General features: G+C 46.2%; 1 protein-coding gene across 2 annotated transcripts in view; it reads right to left on the reverse strand.

Annotated features, from left to right (window-relative positions):
- FRMD1 (FERM domain containing 1) overlaps nt 1-22,294 on the reverse strand; it is a 42,562-nt gene that overhangs the window by 14,488 nt on the left and 5,780 nt on the right. The window contains exons 2-4 of one of the 2 annotated variants that reach the window (XM_071738879.1): nt 16,264-16,428; nt 11,156-11,246; nt 1,376-1,452 (exon numbers count right to left, since the gene is read on the reverse strand). In XM_071738879.1, coding sequence (XP_071594980.1) covers nt 1,376-1,452; nt 11,156-11,246; nt 16,264-16,359 — 264 coding nt within the window. In that variant the 5' untranslated portion in view covers nt 16,360-16,428. Of the gene's footprint in view, nt 1-1,375; nt 1,453-11,155; nt 11,247-16,263; nt 16,432-22,294 lie in introns of both variants that reach the window. The other variant, XM_071738880.1, reaches the window with a different exon arrangement.

A 22,294-nucleotide genomic window follows, 5' to 3' on the forward strand; every position in this document is an offset into this window, starting at 1 on the left:
GGGAGCTGTTGTTAACTACAGCCTTACTTCCAGACTTCCAGGCTTGTTTAAGCAGGAGGAAAAAAAGAAAGAAAAAAAAGTGTGGGGAAGGAACATCTTATCTTACTCGCTCACTCTCTCATCTTTCCTACTTTGCCTCCCGTATCTTTATTGTTCTTACAGATTACTTTGCTCCAAAGCTTTCCTGGTCAGACCCATCTCACTGGGATGTCCCTGGCATGCTGTGCAGACAACAACTTCCTGAGCATCATGCAAATACACACATTTTGTATCTTATCAGTCACCTTATTTTATCAGCTGGGCTGGGCTTTCCAACCCAAAACCTCTTCAGAGGAGTTAAATCCCTGTCCGCTACCTCAGTCCCATCCCAGAACCACAGAAAGTTGGGGGCTGGAAGGGACCTTGACAAACAATCAGGTCCAAACCCCTGTCAGAGCAGGGTCACCTGCTATAGACCACTCCTCTCTGACTTCAGTACTGCCAAGGGCAACTTTTATGATTCATCTTACATCAGAAGTGACACTTACCCTGACTTTAAAAGTGCTGCAAGAGTTCAGCCTCAGAACAACCATCCAAAGGTGACAACATCCCAAGGTGACCAGGATCACCCGCCTTGGGACACCCTCACTGGCTGGACACACAACTGGCAGGTGTCTTTGAAGTGACCCTCACTTGGGAGAAGCAACAGGGGATAAGAGGAAGCCCTGAACCTCACCAGTCAGCTGCAGACTTCTCTAAGCAGCAGAAAGAGCAAGTGTGCCTACTCGGCAAAAGAAAACCCTGAAGGGAGGTGGGAAAAGTCATCACCAGCTAATTAAGATCTCTGAATGTAATTGCATGCTACACTTTGTTTCAGACTGTGGCTCCTCTAATAATGACACACACAAGCAGGCATTATCATGTCTGAATGGCCAGCACTAAACAATTCCATAGGCTCATCTTTATTGCATGGAGCTTGCCTCTCCTTTGGCAGGGGTGTCTGTCCTCAAAGAACTCAGGGCTCCTCCTGAACAGGATATCCTGCCTTTTGCTCCCCTGCCCTTTTGCACAAGCTTTGGAAGAGTCACAGCTCCAGTGGTCTGCAGGTTTAAGCCACAAAATGTTCTCCTTAACCAGAACAGCCTAAAGTGACCATCAGACCCCTCACAGGCTCCACTAAGTTCAAAAGGAAGAGTGTCCTTCAGCTAAGCAGCAACCATGTGGTTACTATTGCTCAGGTCAAGTTGTTTTAGCACAAGTTACTACATCTTGCTACTGCACAGCATTCTGCAAACCATCTCCAAGAAATGCTTTATGGACCTTTGATTAAGAATCTTTCCTTTTAATGTGTAGTCCAATACCAAAGCAGTAGCCTCCAAAATTAACCATGTCTTACTTTGGTGTCTTTCTTCCATTCCTTTGAAAAGTATTTGCTAAGCTTCTGCTCCAGGTCTATGAAAACATATTCATTATCTGAAAGACAAGAGGAAAAAGCATTGAACGTTAATCATTAAGGCTTAAAGAATCATAAAACCTTTTTTGTTATATACTTAGATGACTATATAAGTTGTCTCCAAGCAATGCACTTTAAAACAAAGCTGACCAAGGAAGAGAAAGGTCAGGGAAAAAAGAAGGCACTGAATCTCTGAGGTCCTTGTGTTACCCCAGACACCATGGATGGAAGCTCAGCTACACCTTGATTCAAGAGATGCTGAGCTAAACTTTCCCAAACACCTCAGCCAGAAATGCAGAATTCTTGCTTTATAAGCAAGAAGCCACTTCGAGAAGGGAAACATCATCTTACCAAGCTAATTGTACAGTCAGTTGAGCAGACGTAGGGTTTTATTATTATTATTAAACAAGCAAGCCCTGCCCAAACTTCCACTCTGCCATCAGGTAGCACCATGGTCCAAGGTGGAATAAGCAAGTGGACAGAGTCAGGCACCTGACAGGTTTCATCCTCTACATATTAATGGGATCCTCTGAAATGCTGAGAAGGAGGAGGACCAAACCCAAATGCCTTCATCAGAAGGTCTGGTGTCTCCTGCTCACACCCAGGTTTTTTTCATAGAGCAAAAAGGTGAATGAAAGGAGGGGAAAACCTGAGCTGCCTCAAAGGACCAGGACTTGCTCTCCACCCAGGTGAGGGTGAGCAGCACATCATCTTGAAAGAGCTTTGTGCACCTTTCAGAGAGTGTTTTGTAACACTGCTTACCAATTATCAAATCCAAACAACTCAGCCAGTGGAAGATTTTTTTTTTCTCTGAGTCTTCTCAAGTCTCAGAAAAAAAAAAAAAAAAAAAAGCCAGAAAAAAAAAGAGACTTGATGGGTGTTTTCGGGCTTCAGCAGCAATGCCACATTCACTTGATCAGTCCCTCTACTCTTTGGTCTTGCCCAGGGAAGTGCTTTGACTTTGATAAGTGCCAAGTTGAAGACATAAAAGGAACAGGGGAAAAAAAACCAAACAAAAAAGAAAACAAAAAAGAAACAAAGAAACCCCAAAAATACCCCTTTGCAAAATAACCTCCTGCCCCTGAAGACCAGCCTGGATTTCCAGGCTTTGGCTTTTGCTTTCTGATGTTAAACAAAAAAAAAGGAAAGGGAAAACAGGGATGAAATTTTTCTGATGGAAATTTACAGCCAAAGTAGCATCTGCAGTTGTTTCTGTAGAGCAGATGAAGGACTGGCAGAGGCCAACATTACAGCAGGTATTCAAGGGGGCTAAAATACCTCATGGCCATCCTCCCAAAGCATTCCCCTTCCCTGCAGGAGCAGACACAGCAAATATTTCCTTTGCAAGCTTTTAAAATCAAGCAAGCAATACAACCCCCTATCAAGCACCTCTTTCAGCTGAAAGAAACCACACTTGGTAGTAGCCAGAAGTGGTGTCAAATCCCAGAACCACTGGACACAAATAAAGAGGACAATCCCCCAAAAGTCCAGTTTCCATCTCCGTGGTTTTTCCTGCACTGCAGGGATTGCAGCTGTAATTTTAATATAATGACAGCTCTGTTTTTCAGCTTGCTTGACATGTCACATGCACACACAGCACAGTACTCAACTGCTGGACAGAAATCCTGGAGATTTAATGGTGGGAGTTTAGGTGTGGCAGCACACAAGGTGATACAGAAGTTGTTCTGCTGTTTTTGACAAGGAAAGGGAGAGGTTTTAGCATCTTGGACCTGCCTCTTCACTTGTGTCTCTAAGACAGAGCAGCAGGGGGGCTTTGCTGGCCCCAGCCCTTGTTTCTCTAAATCCATTCAGATCAGATGGTGCTGCCTCAAAAAGGCTGAGAGGAGCCCCAGTCAGGCAGAGAGATGGGTTTGATCCACCTCCTGGACTTCCCTCTGTCCCTTATCAGCTGCCAAGCTGATAAGTGCCTCTCTGCAAAGCTTTTCTTAAAATGTTAACTAAAAGCTGCCTTAGGAAGCAATTGCAGAGCCATCTCCAGGAGTGAGACAAGACCAGGAGTTCTCCCAGGGCTTCAGCAGTCCCAGGGGAGGTCACTTGCTAACTGGGAACACCCCTGGCAGGACTGGGGCTCCTCTGGGCAGCAGAGGAGCATTGGGTAAAGCCTGCATGGCTTCTGCCATCACCTGAGGGTACTGAGGGTACCAGGGAACCAGCAACAAGCTCAGCTCCCCCTTCTCCCTCAGGAATGATGCTGTATCCAGAAGCACCTGGGGAAACCCAGGAATTATCCCTCAGCCATCCCACTGCACATGGATACTGGGACAGAAAGGGGAAAAAGATGACAGAGCAGTTCCAGCAGCATAAACCCATCTGTTACCCACAGCCCCTGTTTATCTCTGGGGTGTTAATCAGGTTAGAGCTGACTCTGGGAGGGCCCAGATGCCAAACCTGAGGACTCCAGGTTATTAGCAGGACTACTGAGAGGTGCACACAAACCTCCAGAGTAAAGCAGGCTGAAGGAGTAGACCCTGAGGTATCAGCCCTGCCTGGGATCCCTCTGCTCCCCAGCCCAGCATCCTCCAGGTCCTCCCTCCCATGCAGGAATTCAGTTCTGCATTCCTGCCCTAATGAAGTTAATATTGCTGGAATGTCAACCTGCAGTCTGAGCCTCCATCTACAAAAACAAAGAAGTATTTCCCCTCCCTACATGGGCTGTAGGGTGGTTTTTGTTGTTTTTTTTTTTTTTCCCCTCTTAAACTGGATTAGTGCTGAAGCTTAAGAGAGGTTCTGCCAGATGCTAAGAGTGTTTCTGGTTTGAAAACACAAAGCATCTCCAACACATCTGAGGGCACCAAACTGCAGCACCTGAGAGCAGTGCTGGAAAGGACAGCACAGAAACACCTTTCCAGGTAAGAATGTGTCCAGTCTGTGGATCCAAACAGGGCTGGACATCCAGCAGGTACAAACTGTCATTGCTTCTCTTAGCTGAAGGACAGAACCTGGCTAATAAACATCTCTGCATGCAAATATGCACCCATCCACCTCCAGCCACTGCCACCACGTTGATGAATTTCAGCTCAGCACTGGCAGAGAGCTTAGAAATAAATCCTATCAGCTCCTTGTCTCAGGAGGCATCAAGAGGAACACGGCCAGCAGATCCAGGGAGGTGATTCTTTCCCTCTACTCTGCACTTTTGAGACCCCCACCTCAAATATTATTCCAGGTCTGGTGTCCTCACCATAAGAAGGACACAGATCTGCTGGAATGAGTCCAGAGGAGGCCACAAAGATGATCCAGGGGCTGGAGCAGCTCTGCTCTGGGGAGAGGCTGAGGAGCTGGGATCGTTCAGCCTGGAGAAGAGAAGACTCCAGGGGGACCTTAGAGCTGCCTCCCAGTTCCTGAAGGGAACCTCCAGGAAGGCTGCAGAGGGACTTTTCCTAAGGGTGTCCAGTGGCAGGAGAAGGGGAAATGGATTTAAACTGCAGGAGAAGAGGTTTAGATGGGATGTTAGGAAGAAGTTCTTCAGGAGGAGGGTGCTGAGACTCTGGAACAGATTGCCCAGAGAAGCTGTGGCTGTCCCCTCCCTGGAGGTGTTCAAGGCCAGGTTGGATGAGGCTTGGAGCAACCTGAGCTGGATGAGAGGTGTCCCTGGGCATGGAGGGGATGAGCTCTGAGCTCCCTTCCAACCTCAGCCCTTCCATGATTCTGTAATTTTCTTGAAAGGTTCCCTCCTGTATGTGTGTACAGATTCCACACCAGTGCACTGCCCTGGGACCCCCAGAAACACAACACAGTTGCCTGGTTTCAAGGCATGAAATTCACACATTTCTCCCTGTTTCAGCTTTTAAGAGCCCTGAAATGACATGGAAAGTTTATGCTGTACAAATCTCACTTCAAATGAAGCAGTCACCAGGTTTGCAAATACTCCACAAAACCAGCTCAGCACATTTACATATTTAAGCAAATACAGGACATAAATTGTTGCAAAAAAATAATGGACCAGGTCTGCAGTCAGAAAGAAGTGACAGGGCTCAGGTGAGTGATGCAGATTTACAATAGGCATTATTCACACTGCAGGGGAAAAGGGAATAGAAAATTATAGCTGTGATCCAGGGTCAAATCAGTTCTGAGTCATTGCTACTTTAAAAGCCATTATTTTGCATTAACCAATGCCTCCCCATTTCCTTTCTTAGGAAAGGTAAATGCCCTGCAAAGGTCAGTGGTGGTGTCTGTAACCTCTTCTTCTCCTGTGTCCCTTGTGGAGCACTGAGAAATCCCAGAGCTAAGTCCTGTCCTACCAGGAGGCAGAGCTCAGGCCCAGGAACATCCCATGAGCTCCTTTGGTTGAGTCAAGTATGTTCTGATATTAAAATTACTTAGACAGAAGATCAGGATTCAAATAAACTATGAAGTGCTAAGCCAAACTTCCATCAAAAAAATTATTTTTTTTTTTGCTTTATAGAGATGGGGGGGAAAAATTATTCTTAGCTACAGCCTTTAAGTTCTCCCAGATGCTGTGAGAAGCCTTGTGGCAACACCAGTGTTTCCCTTGAGAAGCAACAGGAAAGAGACTGGGAGGGATGCTGAGGTTAAGGAAGAGTAAAAGCTAAAAAAAAAAACAACCAAAAAACCCAAAAAAAACCCCAAAAAAACCCCCAACCAGTGTTCAGATATCCCCCACAGCACATCCTTTAGACTTCACATAACCTGCTTAGCTGAAGACCAACATGGATTTTTTTTGTTTATTAAAGAAGAGCAGGCTACAAACTCCTTTTGCCTCCAAGTGCTGCTGGCCTGGGAACATCCCTAACTCCATGGCACCTGCTCCCACCACCTCTCCACACCTTCTCAGCTCTCCTGGGGTTGCCTTGCAAACCAACACTTGTCCACTTCAGGACCTGGCTGATTAGCTTAATAAGAAGTCTAAAAGAACTTTATCCAGGACAAGTTTTTAGCTTTAGCAGGAAAGTAGACGCAGCCCAAGTGGAGAAGGGAATAACCACAACAGAGGCTGGGAGTAAAAACCTTCAGGCTGAGGTTGCTTTACTTGGGATGGACAGCAGATATATGGAGGGAAGAATGAAAAGAGGAAAAATCAGGCAGCCCAAGGTTGTGTGGCTGTTAGGAACTGCTGAGGTCTGAAAGCAGAGATGAAGGCTCAGTTCTTCCTGATGATGGATGGGTACTGCAGGAATTTTATGCTGGCATCTTACAGTGAGCAACAAGACAAAGATCTCTGGCCCTTTGGCAGTCACAGGGGATTAATTCTTCTGCACAAGAGCTGCAGAATCATTTCCAGCATGGCTCACACAGGAGCAACCAAACCTCTTGCAATCCTCAGGCAGGAGAGCACTTGGCTGGATGTGACACTGATGCTGAAACAACTGGCAGCAGGTACAGGGAAAAATGCCTTCATAGGAAGACCATGCAAGTAGTTCCAAGGAGTATTAAATACTTCTTGAAGAACCCCTGCAATTCCCTCTAGGTGGCCCATATCTGCATGTGTTTTTCTTACATTGCCTTTAAGTCATTTGGGGTCTCAAAGTCATTAAAACAGAGCTGTATCTTGGCATGCAGGAGACATCCATAAGCTGGCTGCAACTATTCAAGCAGATTTAAGGGAGGAAAGGCAGAAGCAAGGATAGTGGGGGAAGGTCTGGAGAGCAGAAATCATCAGAGAGTATTTTGGAAAACTTTTGTTGTCATCTGTCTTCTTAAGAGACCCTTTGTCACAACAGACACCTACTTAATATCAAGATAAGATGGTAGCATATTCCATGAACTTCAGTACTGAGGATGCAGAAGAATTAACTGGAGACAGAGTGATCCTGGCAGAGTTAAAGACCAAGCTCCTTGCTAAGCTTGTGCTGGGAGGCATTGGTTTGGCAATGGGAACAGCCAGAGCTGTAATAACTGAAGGATGATCCTTGAGGCAGGGCAGCAGAAGCAAAGGGATTTTGGTTTTGTTAGGGAACCAGCCTGAAAAACTGATAAGAGGACCCAGAGAGGCAGATTTGCTCCTTCTCAATAGGCTTCCATCTGCTTGGGTCCAGCAAGAAGCCAAGGATCTGATGGGATGTGGGTTAGACCAACAAAGGAGGCCTGGCTGTTCTTTGTCTGCTGACAATGTTTTGCTTTAGAGAACTGAACTGTCTCTGCATCCACTTGGATAAGGAGAGGGAACTCCCTAAGACTGCCCCTGCAGGAGGAGCTGCAATCTTCAGACCCAGGTGCTGGAGCATCCTGGTTTGGGCCAGGCTAAAGGTGATTTTCTGTCTTGTACTTTTGCTTTTAGCTCAGTCTCTTGTCAGTAGCTGCACTTGCTGAAATGAACAGCAAGTTTCTCAGGCAGTGTGTGTTTCTAGGACTGATAACACTTGATGTTTATAGTTACTGCTAGAGCCTGGTGTGCAGAGCCAAGGACACTGCTCAGCTCTGAGGAAAACATAAAGAGGTCCCACCTGCAGCCTCCTTTGAGGAGGAAGGGACAAGATAGATGCCAGAATTGACCAAACAGAGGATTCCATCCCATATACATCATCCTCAGTATAAATTTGAGGCATCACAAGGGCCAAGCCAGATTTCCAGCTTCCAGCTGCCTGCCCTTCCTGCCTTTCCTGCCTCCTTTCCTTCACCCAGCATCCTGGGAGGATTCCATCCCTTCCTCTGCCTGTGCTCCTGATCCATCCCAGCCCATATCTGTGTGTTCCTGCCTCCAGCTCCCAACTCCAGGATTCCAGCCTGGACTTTCCCAGGGCTGCCCTGCAGCCTCAGGGGTGATGTGAGAGTTATTGGAGGAAAGGGGGGAGGAATGTGGGATCCATTTTCTTGTATATTTGTATATATTTAGTAATTTTTTCCTATTTATCATTCCTGTTTCATTAAAGTTGTGTAGTTTAGTTTCCAACCCATCAGTCTCTCTCCCTTATTCTCTCTCCTTTCTTATCAGGGAGGGGAGAGAGATTAATAGAGAGCAGCTCTATCACTGGGTTTAATTGCTGGGCCAGTGTTAAACCCTGACATTGAGCTTAGGGAGCCAGCTTGAACCTGGCAGGGCTGCTGAGGCTTCCACTGAGCAAACCACAAGTTAAAAATGCACTTCAGCAGCAGCACAAAGGTCCAGCCTGCTTGATCATCTGTGAGCAGCAGAGCAACATGGCCCAGCCTCTGTGTCAGTGTGACTTCCCATTAACAGACACTCCTCAACCTCATTTTCAAAGGGATCAAATTCTTCTTACAGATGCAAGCTTCCCCTCCTCCTCTCCATACAGTTGGCTGAAGGGGGTTTTCTCCTAAGAATGAAAAGCTCAGGAACAAAAGGGGTAAAAAAAAAAAAAAAAAAAAAATTAAAAAATTAACTTTTGCCACTGTCATCTTAAATCCTGAAATTTGCCCTCAACATCTGTAAAAAGTGAAGGCAACAAATTCAGGCAATGAATGCTGCAAGGCCCACTCCAAGCCCTAGAGCTGCCTGGTTTGCAGCTTGCACAGTGCTTTAATTTTGCCAGACTTAGGGGTTAAACTTCTGCTCAGCATTAAGAAGCCCAAGCTCTCCCCCTCACACACATACTTGCTACCAGACCAACTGAGCATTAGTCTATCTGTCCAGTGTCTGCAGGTCAAACAGGCTCCTAATCCAGATAATCCACCCAGTGTGATTGGTTACAGTTCTGCAGAAATCCCTTAATTTTCATTCTCTTGCTGCTGCTGACAGTCAGGGGGTTGTTTGACTAATTAGCATCAAGGTAATGGATGCAGGTGATTAGAATACCTTGTTCTGAGCACAGAAGCATCACACTGCCTAAAATGAATACACAGTAAGAAATCAAGAAATATATTCTTATTATATAATAATATATTCCTATTATATTCTAATATAGTCTTATTAAAACAGGGTAGTTGTATCTTTAAAAAAAAAAAAAAGACATCTTAAAGCTGCAGCACAGCAAGGTGAAAACATGATGCAGGAGGGGAATATTTGAGTCTGAAAACAGAGGTTTCTTCTCCAGTTTTTGGACATCTACCCCATCCTCACAGCTTCTCACAGCAGGATCCACACCCACCTCCTGCCTGCCCAAGGCAGCTGAATTAAACACCCACAAGACAACCCTGGGCAATGGAAAAGTTCTCCAGAGTCTGAGCAGGCTGAATCTTGAGATGAGACAACTTGCTGTGAAAACCCAAAAATCCCTGAAAAGCAATCAGTGCCTCAAAGGCTTCTTCCAAACAGCAGAGATGTGAAGTGCTACATCTGCAACAGAACCAAGATTTACCCACTGGTGGCAAGGGAAAGGAACCAGCATGTTGATCAAAAAAGGGTGGGAAATAAGCTGGGGAACAGAAAACCAAAATTCTCCCTTTGCTACACATCTACAATAACAAACCTGCAGCTGTTTTAATAAAAAAAAAAAAAAAATCAAGAATTTCTCAAATCCACCACACAAGACTCCAGTCAGCTGAGTGAACTTTTGCTGAGTAAAGGGAGGGACCAGAGGAAGCAGCAGCACACAGACAGGGCTTGGTCCTGCCAAGTGGAATATGCAAAAACTGGTGTAACAAAATGTCACAGAGGGGGAAAAAAAAAGTCACAGAAACACAGTTGTTTGGGGAAAAAAAGAGCATTCAGGTCTTCCTCACAAAAAAAAAAAAAAAAAAACCAAACAAAAAAACCCCAAACAAACCAAACCAAAATAAACCAACAAACCCCACAAGATCCCAAACAAATAAATAAACCTGTGCTGGTTTAATGCAGAGATCCATTTGTTAGCTAACAGATACCTTGATGGCATCTCTTGGAGACTCTACAGACCTCCCAGAGATAAACAGCTCACTCCAGACTTAGTTTGAGTGCTCTGCTCAGAAAAAGCAAAAGTTCTTAGAAAAGAGATAAGTAAACTGAAGTGAAACTATTTTGTCCCACATACTCACAAGAAGGCAAAAGAAACCTCATTCAGGACTCCTGAAAGTTTATTCTTGTATCAGTGGAACAGTCTCTAGAGCTGCAGGAGTAAATAACACACTCAAGTGAAAAATTTTGGAGGGGAGAAAAGTTCTCTCCATACTTCTGGAAGTGTGAGGAGGCAAAATAAGGAGGAGAACAGTTCCATTTCTAATTCCTAAGAGCTGTGGGGGGGATGCCAATGCACACACCAGCCCAGCAATGTGTTAGCTCACATCAGTTTGCTCCTTTCAGGCATCATCTTGCACTGTTCCCTGCTCAACACTAAGACCAACAGGACCAAGCAGACCACAGACTGCAAGCCACAGACTAAGAGGTTTTGCTTTTCCTACAGGATATTTCAAAACCCAGCATCCCCCACACACTCCTTCAGTCCCCTCAAATCATTGGAGTTTCCCTCCTCTGGGAATTCTTTGCATGTGACTCCAGAAGAGGAGCAGCACCTTCAGCCCCAAAGTTCTTTTAAAATTCACCTCCTGATCAACAGCTACCCAGGGTTTTGGATTCAGTGATAAATACACTGGCCAGCAACTTGGCTACAGGAGAGAAAGAAAACCCCACAAAGAGGTAGAAGGTAAGAACAAAGGAGGAGGACAAAAGCCCCCCCTTTTCTCCCAATTTGTCTGCCCACATACCAAAGATCAAAAGAGCTCTGAGAAGCCTGTGCATAATCTACATACTTTGTGACCTTATTACAATCCAATTCCCTGCAGGCACAGCCACTGTGTATATATGCACACACTGTAAATACACAAACTGGGGCTGGGGACCTTTGCCAAGTCCCTGTGTTTGAGTTTGCTTACTTTTAACAATGCTGAGGCCAAAGAAGTGAGGCTCTTTAATCTTCACTAAATCACAGACTTGCTGAAAGAGCTCCTGTCCAGTGGCTTTGACCTGAAAGAGACAACCAATCCAAAATTACAGATGTTTCACACACCTGGGGGTAGCAATTCTCCTGCTTTACCTTGGCAGATACATTTTTGGGTATCATAGCAAAAAAAAAAAAAAAAAAAAGAAACAAAAACATCACTCAAACCCAGGACAAAACAGACAAAACCCAAAACAAAGCAGAAGCAAAACAGAACAAGCTTTGTTTCTCGTATTCATTGCTATTATCACAGAATATTAATTGTTATTCTTCTTCCTTCACAGTACAAAGTGGCTCAGTTCAATAAGATGTGAATTTAAGTTTCCTATCTACCAGCATCTTTGTGTAAGGATCTGGAGCACTGCTGGAGTCCCAGTTTTGTGCAGTACTGACCAGGTTATTTATGGGTACACTTAGAGAAAGAGCATTTGCAATTACAGAAATGAAAATACTACTCTCTTGAAGTTTGTTTGGGTTTTTTTAATTGTCGTTTTTCAGAGGGAAAAATGAGGAAGGAGGAAAAACAAAGAAGAAAACTTCCATTCAAGAGAACCAAGCACAAAAGCACACAAAGAAACCCCAAGACAGTGTGGTTTGACCAGAAATAGCTCGTGGGTTTGAGATGAGGTTGCTCTGTGCCCCACATAGAAGAGTTTGTTCTGTCCCCTGCTGATTTGTGGTCACACAGCACTCAGCATTGTCATCTTCTGAAGCTGGCAGCAATGACCTCCTAAATTCCCCTACAAATGTCCTGTAGCCTCAGGTTCCCCTGCCTCATTGCACCACCTCAGGAGCACGGACAGGCACTCCTGAGACAAGAGAAAAAAAGAAAAAAAAAAAGAACAAAAAAGAACAAACCCAAATTCCCAGCCCTCAGAGGCACAGGGGAAGGAGATTCTCTGAATGAGAACAGAACAGCAGTGTCCTGGATTGGGCCAGGACAGAGAGAATTTTCTGTCTTGTAAGTGACTGGTTGAGGCTGAGCCAACCTCAACTCAATCCTGGGTGCTACCACCAGCTGCAAAACGGGTCAGAACCTCTGGATTTTGTTATGCCACTGCCAGATGATGCAGATTAACAGGAGCAGCTTTCCTGTTGTCTCTACTGGGGATGGACAGTGGGAAAGAGGAGATCAGTTTAGTGCTCATTTGCTTCTACTTGACAAGACACCACTTTATTGGGAGCCCTAAATCTGTGTCACCCCCATACACACACCTATGAATGCTTTGGGAGGAGGTCATGCACCCACACTTGGGTCTTCTTATGGGTTCCTGTGTGAAACTGCACCCTTAGGGTCTCACACCTCAATGCAGTATTTGCCCAGCCTCCAAGAAGATGCAGATGGAATGGAAAGCTGGGAATAAAGCTGCTTCCTTTCAGGCAAGCTCTGAGCTTTTTCCCCTACCTGGGAAGAACTCCCTAAGGAAGAGGTGATGAACCCCTCAGCAGAAAGGTTCTGTGCCACACAAGAGTCCCTGGCAGCACAGGGCTCTGTAAGAGCCATGCCATTAGATGGATTTTGTTAGCAGCTTTCACACCTAGGGGAAGAAAAACCTGCTTTAAGGTAAAGGGAACTGAGCACTTCAGTGTTTGTGACACTTCTCCAAAGCAGTGATCTCATCAGATTTCTTGCACAGCAGGCACATGAGTTATCACCCTGCCCACTCTCCTTTTGGAACTTCCCTTCTGGATCAGGTTTTCCTCCCAGCCTTCAAAGCTATGCCATGCCCATTACACTTGGAATCACTCTTCCCTCCTCCTCCTGCCTTCCTCCTCCCTCTCCTCAAAGCAACCAAAATTTCCCTTTGCATTTTCCACCTGAGCACTTCTCTTTGGCCTTTCCTCCCCTTGCATCTGGCTCCTGTGCCAAGCTCCATCTTGGACACACCAGGAATCTCTCCTGCCCCTGACACTCAGCTTTGCCCCCTGCCAAACTCCAGGCTTCTTCACACCTGAAATTTAACCCAAAGTGAAGCAGAGTGCAAGTTTACAGACAGTAACTGCTACTCCAGGGTCATCCTGTGTGCAAACATCCATGAATATTGGTCACCTATCACAATTTTTTCCTGGTCCATACGCTTTAAAACATCAGCTCCCCCAGCTCACAGAACAACTCAAAGCCTTCAGATCTATGATCATCATCATTCACCAACACACAGGACCTCACCAGCCTTCCTCCTCTCCCAAAATTTCTGCTCATGCTCCCAGACTTCCTCCAGCTGCTAGGCAAGGAGCAACATCTGCTGTGAAGCCCCCCTGTTTCACCTCCCCATCCTCAGGGCAGCTGCAGCACCCACTGGTTCCCCTCACTGCTTTTCTCCTCATGTTCACAGCTGGTCCCAGGAAGATGTTTTTCCTCCTCATCATCCCCTGAAATTCATCTCTAAAGCCAGAAAGGTGGAAACTGAAGTTAAACAAGAGATTCCTGATGATGGGGGAAGAGACTTTGAAATGTCTCCTGCTCTTCTCTCTTCAACAGCACTATCTGTGCAGGGCAAGAGAGAAAATCCATTTTAAAGAGCAGGCTTCTATCTACATAGAACCACATAAAACACACACAGGTAAACTCTTATCTGGAAGGGTGGAATTTATATGGGATGGGGGAGAAAAGAATTGCCTGCATTAACAGGCTGCTTATCATGGGAAGGATCTCTAATTTATTCTGCTGGAAGGATAACCATTCCTACCTACCTCACTGAGCTAGCTCCAAGCTTGTTTAGTATTTGCATCCCACACTGAGGAGGCTAAAAGGCTTTGGAAAACTTAAGTAGTAGCATTATTATTCCAATAAATGCACAAAGTATCATCTGTGGTTGTACTAATTAAATCGGGGTTCTACCATCATCACTAAAAAACTGCTTTGATGTTACTTTGAAAAAATAAAATAAAAAAAAAATAAAATAAAATCTCTCCAGCTGCAAAATATTAATTGTTGTTGTTGTTTTGCAGGGGGTGTTGTGGTAAAGGCAGAGGCCAAATGAAAAGCTGGTTTTGGTGGCTTGGCCAGCTGGAAGAGGTCATGTTTCACTCTCTATGCAATTAGGACACAACTGTGCAGTGAGGTCTCACCTTTTGGCCCAGGCAAATATCCCCTTTCACACACAAGATTCTCCATTCCCATGGTTTACCCAACTTCCCAGCTGCCAAAGCAAGGAGGGAAGATCTCTTTAAGGGGACTTCTCCCTGGGAAGAGATGGTGATGCTGGAAGCATCCTGACTCTGAATGCACCACCTTCCTTCTGTCCCTGCCAATGCTTAATGCAAAAGACCATTTCTTCTTCTTCTGGAGGGATTTACAGGCTGTGCAGGTGTGGAATTTAGGGACACAGTGGTGAACTTGGCAGTGTTATGGCTTATGTTTGCACTCAATGACCTTAAGGGTCTTTTCTAACCTAAATAATTTTTTTTTTTAAATAAAACTGCAGCTATCCAGCATTCACTGCATGGTCTGAACACTGCCTGAACTTAACATGGAGAAGCATGAGGAGGAAGAGCTGTGTGCCCAGCTCAAGCAGAGCCCCAGAGAGCAGAGGCCACAGCATCAGCTCTGCTGCCCTCCCCATGGCAGGGTGGGCTCTGCTGTCTCTGTTCTTCAGCATCCCTGAGAAAAAGTCAGATTTGGGGCCAGTCACAACACAGCACTACCCTCACCCCTGCACCTGCCACCTAGACCTTAATTAAACGATCATTTTGTGACTTGCACAAAAGGCAGTAGCTTGCAAAAGCCTTCTGGGGAGGTGGATGATGACCCAGGAGCAAAGACACCCAGGTTTTGCTGTGAAAGCCTGGCTCCATCCAGCCCTCCTGGCTGCTGCAGTTAGGAATGTCACACTTTGGACAGCAGGTAGGAAAATTCCAACATGGATTTTGAAGGTTAGCAGGCATAGTTTCAAAGGCCACTGTTTCAATCAAGTGCTTAAAATAACAGTTCCCCTCAACTCTCTTCTCCCCCTCTCCATCCCAGAATGAGGAGGTGGTGGGGGGAAAGCCCCAAACCAAAGCAAAACCTCCCCAGCCCACACATGAGTGCATGCAAATGCTCACAGAAGAGCACTTATTTTTCAGGCTACTTTCTTGCCTGAACCTGAAGAGCCTCTGTCAGCTCAGTTTCTCACAAGTTGAAGGAGCAGGAGGCACTGCCCAGAGTCACCACGATGTGGTGGACACCTTGGGCCACCTTGGGCTGCCAGCTTACCTGGCTCTGCTGCTTCTTGTGTGCACACACTCAGGCATCTGAAGTGGTGATCAAAGAAATGAAGGGACTTACCTCTAGGGTTTTTTTCTCTCTACAAGCACTCAAAGGAGGGAGGAAAACCCTCAATGGTTGTTTACTCTGTCTTAGAGTTTCTGAAGAGATCAGCAGACTACCAAGAAAGCTGGGAAAGGACTTCTTAAAAAAGGCATGTAGTGATAAACAAGAGGGAATGGTTTCAAACTGATAGAGGGCAGATTTAGGTTGGACATTAGGAAGAAATTCTTCACTATGAGGGTGGTGAGGCACTGGAACAGGTCTCCCAGAGGAGTTGTGGATGCCTCATCCCTGGAATTGGTTCAAGGACAGGTTGGATGGGGCTTGGAGAAACCTGGTCTACTGGAAGGTGTCCCTGCTCATGTAGGGGGGTTGGGACTAGATAACATTTAAGGTCATTTCAACCCAAACTATGATTCTAAAATCAGAAATGACTCAAACGCTACAAGACCATCGTGTGTGGGGAGCACTTGCCAAGTCATCAAGGCATTTCTGGTTCAGTTTTATTTAAAAATGGCTATATTATTAGTGGCAAAAACACTGAGAAAGAATTAAAAGAGGAAGAACACCAGACGAGGAGCAGTGAGGACCCTTCCTCCATCCAAACCCACAACTGGGATTTTTAAGGAACCCAACAAACGAGTTGAAGCCGCCCAAGTGGAAAACAAAGCACAACCCCCCCTCCCCAAGGTGGCTAATAGCCTTTTTGTCCAGCAGCCCAGCACCAGGCTGGCGTGAGCAACGTGACCAATGAGAGCTCACAGCACTGCAGCCCATCTCCCCAGGACACTCACCCCAACATCCAGACTGAGCTGCTCCCTGCTGGGCAGGAAGACGCAGACGCTGCGGCTCTCCGGCTGCATCCTGCCCGCCAGCAGCACCCGGCTCATGGCCAGCAGCTCCCCAGGGGCCAGGGTCTCCTCTCCAGGTGGCTGTCAGGCTCCCTTCATCCCACGCACCTGCTGAGAAGGTGTAGAGCATCAGTGCCAGAGCTGGAAGCAGCTCGTGGGGTGTGTTGGAAGTAATGGAGAATCCCAGGATGTTGAGGTTGGAAGAGACCTCCGAGCTCATCCAGTCCAACCTGTGACCAACACAATCATCCAACTCCTAATCCATGTCCCTAAGGACCAGGTCCAAATGCCTTTTAAATGCCTCCAGGGATGGTGACTCCCCCACCAATGCCTGAAAGCCCTTTCAGTGAAAAAATATTTCCTAACCCTCCCCTGGCACAGCTCCAATCCATTCCCTCTGCTCCTATCCCATCCCTCAGGAGCAGAGGATTTTTCCCTCCTCACTCCAACCTCCCCTGAGGCAGTAGCACAGAGCCATCAGGTCTCTTCTCACCTCCTCTTCTCCAGACCAAACACCCCCAGCTCCTCAGCTCCTCACAGGATTTGTGCCCCAGGCCCTTCATCACCTTTGTTGCCCTTCTCTGGACATCTCCATCACTTCTCTGTCCCTCCTGAAGTGAGGTGCCCAGAGCTGAACACAGTACACAAGGTGTGGCCTCCCCAGAGGGATGATCACCTCCCTGGTCCTGCTGGCCACACTGTTCCTAACACAAGCCAGGATGCCATTGGCCTTCTTGACCACCTGGGACACTGCTGGCTCATACTGAGTCACCCAACACCCCCAGGTCCCTTTCCAACTCACAGCTCTCTCACCACACTTCCCCAGGTCTGTAGCTCCCCGTGGGGTGGTTCTGACCCAGGTGCCAGACCTGGCATTTGTCCTTGTTAAACCTCATACAATTCCCCTTGGCCCATTGGTCCCAAGTCCCCCTGTAAGGTTTCCATGCCCTCCAGCAGATCCACAGAGCCACCCAGTTTGGTGCCATCTGCAAATTTACTGAGCCTGCACTCAATCCCAACGCATTTCCTCCTCCCTGCTTTTAGGTTTTGTTTTTTTTTTTTAAAAAAAACACTAAGCAACCAAGCACCTCATTTGTTTTATGGCACCAGAGTCACCATTTCCCCTGGCATGGCAGCACAAACTGGGCAGAGCTGACCTTTAGACAGCTCACGAGTCCCAAGGATGTGCCATAAAGCAATCAAGTCTCCTCAGAACAACCAGAGTCAAGGTTTGGACACACACACAGGTGATAAGGCAGGTGACACAGCTCCCCAAAACCACCCACCAGAGAGGAGGGAGTTCCTCCTCCATCTGGGTACCTCCCTCCTGCCCACAGCAGAGGTTTCCAGCTGCAGGCACACGTGTCCAGCAAGCAGAATGCTTCTGAGATGTTCTTCTTGGAAGCTGCTGGACCCAAAACCCCAGACTCAAAGAAGGAGGTGGAAAAAGCACCCCCAAGGCCAATCTGCCCCTTCATACTTTTTAGGATACAAGCACTGCCATCCTCCTCCCAAGGGCTGAACCCAAGCATCTTGGAGATGAGGTTCTTGAGCCAGAAATAAGACAGAAATTCAATTTATACCCCAAAAGCACAGCAGACATCACCATCTTCAGGTTACAGCTGGGTTAGGCACAGCCTGCTCAGAAATTCATGATGTTTTCTTCCCAGCCCTCTGCTCCAACACTCTTCAGAGCAAGGAAGCATCCCATGGCAGCTGATGAATCCATGAGGAAGGGGAGAGGCTCCTTGGCAGTGGGGTAGGGATGAGCAGAGACCTGAACCAGCAAGATGCAAACCAGGGCTGGGGTCTGCTCCATCCCTGCTCAAGGCTTGGTGTCAGTGAACACCACCTGAGATGATCAGCAGCCAGGAAGAAGGTTGTGTTATGCTAAAACTATGCCACACCTCTATCTGTATGCATCACATGTAAGGTTTAAAAGCATTTGGTAATTAAAATCATGTTTCTGCTGTTTCAGGGGGAAAAACACAGCAGAATCAAACTCTTGTGGGTGTGATGGGCAAAGCAAACCACCTCAGCAAAGCTGAGCACAGTACAAAAAAAAAAAAAAAGAGAACCAGGATTTGCCCCCCTCCCCTCAATTCTGGGCTCAAACATGATAGCAATTATTTTTTTAAATCAAATACAAGAAGATCTGTGAGTGCCCTCTTGCAAGTTAAAAAGCTGCTTTGTGCACCTCCTCCCCTCAACAGCATATGCAATGTTTCTTAATGAAGCTTTTTTTTTGATACAAGTTCTTTATGTAGAGCATCTCCTACGAGACAGAAGTTAAAAAAATGCATTTATTATATTAAAAAAAAGAGAGAGCTATTAGAGGCTATTACCATTGGGTTGTTTTTTTTTTTCAAAATCCAAGTGTAATTAAACAAGACCTAGGAGTTTTAAAAAGGTGATTACTTGAAACTGCAAGCAAGCAGCAAAGACACACTTGACTTCCTGGGACAGGCTAAAGCATCCATTCAGTGAAATATTGGGAGAAAAACTCTGATTTATCCTCTGTTATTGCTATAATTATACTGCTGAGCTCCCAGGCTCCAGGCTCCACACTGCCAACAGCTGTATATAAATTACAGATGTCTGCAGACTGCCTGGAGGGCAAGAGGACACTGTTATTACTGCCAGCTGATGTCATGGGCACCATAAACTTTATCAAGAGCATAAAGACCTCAGAGCAGGAGCTTTCCAACAGAAGGAGGTTTGTCTTCATTCTCAACCCCCTGCCCTGGCTGGTCCACATTCCCATTTGCAAGGGGAGATCATGGCCAGTGAAGAATTTCATGAGGCTCTTAATAAGAAAACTGAAAAGAGGACAAAGAAGTGACCATGAAAAACCCCTGCACATGAATTCCTCTGGGCTGTTCAGCCTGGAGAAGAGAAACTCACCTTAGAGTGAGCATCCAGTACATGAAAGGGGGACAACAGGAAAGTTGGGAGGGACTTTTCACCAGAGAAGGCAGCAACAGGACCAGGGGTAATGGGTTTAAATTGAAAGAGGGGAGGTTTAGGTTAGGTATAGGGAAGAAATTCTTCACTATGAGGGCAGCAAGGCACTGGGACAGGTTCCCTGATGTACAACCTGGTCCAGTGGGATGTGTCCCTGCCCAGGTAGGGGGATTGGATCTTAATCTGTAAGGTTCTGTCCAACCCAAACCACTTCATGATTCAATGGGTTTCTGTGGATAACTGAAGAAGCTGAACCTCCCCTCCTCGTAGCCCCTACAAACCAAAGCTCTCAGGAAGCTTTTCTGCTCCTCTCACACCTGCTTTGTCCAGGGGAATTTTCAAGAGGACAACTATGGACCCTGGGAACAAGAAGTGAGAAAGGAAGGGAAGAAGATGTTTTTCATCTTCAGTTTTAAAACAAATGAGCTGGTGGACTTGTCTCAGCAGGTAAGAGGTTAAAGAAGAAACATCCTGAGTCTGAAGGGAGAGGTCAAACACAAGCCTAGCTCAGCCTTCTCCTCTTTAGAGCTATGTTAGGTTGTGATAAAATGTAATGAATCATTAACTTCCTAGCATTGCATGTTTACATCTTTTTTTTTAAAAAAAGAAAAAAAAGAAGTTGTGAGCCAAGAGTAACTGCCCAATGAAAACAAGTGGCCAGAAGGAATGCTCTTACTTAAACATACACAATTTCAGACTGCCCATATGCCATTCTTTTGTTTACCACAGATTCCAACCTCTTAACCTCAATTAAACCCTAAAAGCTCCAGCAAATGCACTGCAGATGAATTAATAAAAGCTGAAGTCAATCACTGGCCTCTGGGACACCCTACAGGTTGGTTTTGTTGTGGTTTGGGGTTTTTCTTGGGTTTGTTTGTTTGGGGGGTTTTTTGTTTTGTTATTTTTTTTTTTTTTAATAACATCACTTCATGCTTTAGCTCCTGCAGAAGGATATTTTGAAATGCAATTGCTTGGTCAAAGGCCCAGCAGACTATCAATGAAACAGCCAGAGGTGCTGTTTATCTGGGTTCTTCTCATATCAGTCAGGAGGATTATCAAGTGCCCGGAGTGGTGGCACAGCTTATTTAGGACTGTTTATTTTACCTAAACACACGTGCAGCAGAGCTTTATAAACATGCCTGCCATTAATTTCAAGACTCCTCTGATTAAACAGCTCCAACATGTCCCTAAAAACTCATTGAGAAAAACCCTCATCCTCACCTCCTCTCTCCAGGGCACCTCAAGCTGCCTCCCAGCACTGGGGCAGAGCAGGAATGTCCAAGGTTTGCTTCAGGGAGAGGGACAAGAGTGGCAAAAGCTCCCAAGGGAGAAGGATGTGGAAGAAGGAGACTGTTGGCTATGGATTTCAGCAGGATGGCCACCAAAGCCACCTCACCACATCCCCAGTGGCACAGGACTGAGCTGCCACCACTGAATTTGGGACCCCAGCCCTGGGGTCTGGAAGCAGGTCTCATCCCAAGAGGTTGTGGGTTCACCTTAGGAGTGCTGCTGTATTTTACAGGAGTTTGTGGGACCACACTGAATTGGGTCCTCACCCTGATTTCAGCCTCCAGGTCTTGCCACAACCACATCTCCAAGGGATAAAGTGAAGGAGCACTCACCTACCAACACAAAGCAGCAGGAGACAACACAATCCTCCTCCATCAACAGGGAAAAAAAAAAGCACTGGTAATTCTGGGCTTCTCTCAAAAACACCTGGACATGTGCTTTGTAAGATTTACTAAAGAAAAGCACTTAGAAAAGCTGGGTTTGCAGAGCAGACAGCAAGCAAGCATTGAGCATCTTCCTGATGAAAATTTCCCAGAGTATCCCTACAAAGTCCCACCAAAAAACTGTCCAGAAACATTAAGACTCTTCTTAACATTTTCCAGACAGTACCCAGAGATGTCTTAGGCTTATTAGACATCTAGACTCCTAGGCTGCAGTTTCACAATCAGCTTAAGCAGCTTTCATTAAGGCAATCCTGCAGCAAGACAGACAGACAAGTACCTGGAAACAAATCTGCCTTTGGCAGCAACCCACACCTGGGCTGCCTCATACTCATGATGAAACCTGGCCTTAAAAAATGAGAAACCCCCCCCCCCAAACACCTTCCAGGTACTTTGTCCCCTCAGAGGCACACTGTAAGGCAGCTGTAATATCTGCAAAGCAGGGTAATAAAGAGCCTGAGTGAGTAAAAGATGTAATTATGGCATATCCTAACCTTTCCCAGCAACTTTAAGATGCCACCCACCCAATTTCATTATCCCCTGAAATGATGAAAATTTCTCAGGGAAGATACATCAATCAGAAGGGAGGAAAAAAAAAAAAAAAAAAAAAAGCTGCTTGTCAGGACAGAAAACAAGAGTGAGCCTGAACAGCTTCATGTCACAGCTGCAGGTGATCCAAAAAGTGCCACCTCAGCCACCAGACAGCACAACCAGGTCATGTCCTGCAAAAAATTCCCAGCTTTCCCAACATACCTGCCTCAGCATCACTCCCAGGATTAGTGTGAAACACCAAAATGCAAGGATGCCATAGGAAGGGAAGGTCCTCAACATGTCCACAGAGAACTTCTGGGGCAGAACACCCACCTGACACCAAACACTGAGCACTCCTCACTAAAATTTGGCAAAGCCACTGCCCAAGGAACAGATCCCACCTCCCAGCCACTTGGGAAGGACTGAATCCCAGGATGGATGCAACACTGGCAGCAAAGACACCTGTGTCTCATCCACTTGCTAGAGCTGAGCACAGCCCTCTCACAGGGATGGGATGTGGGCTTTTCCTTTGGGATTATAAAAATAAACCCAAAAAACTTGAGGGCTGTGGAGCCCTAGCAGACCCAAGCCACCACCCTGTACCTTTTGGGACAAATGGGGAAATTGCTGGCCATTTGCCTCAGATACCAACCAGTATCCTTTTTCCTTTCTTCCTCTACAAGCAGCACCCCCTGGTAACAACAGAAAGGAAAACACATTGTTGGTTGTCTTCATCAAAGGACTGGACA

Source organism: Heliangelus exortis, chromosome 3 (genome assembly GCF_036169615.1).
Source record: "Heliangelus exortis chromosome 3, bHelExo1.hap1, whole genome shotgun sequence".
Taxonomy (NCBI): domain Eukaryota; kingdom Metazoa; phylum Chordata; class Aves; order Apodiformes; family Trochilidae; genus Heliangelus; species Heliangelus exortis.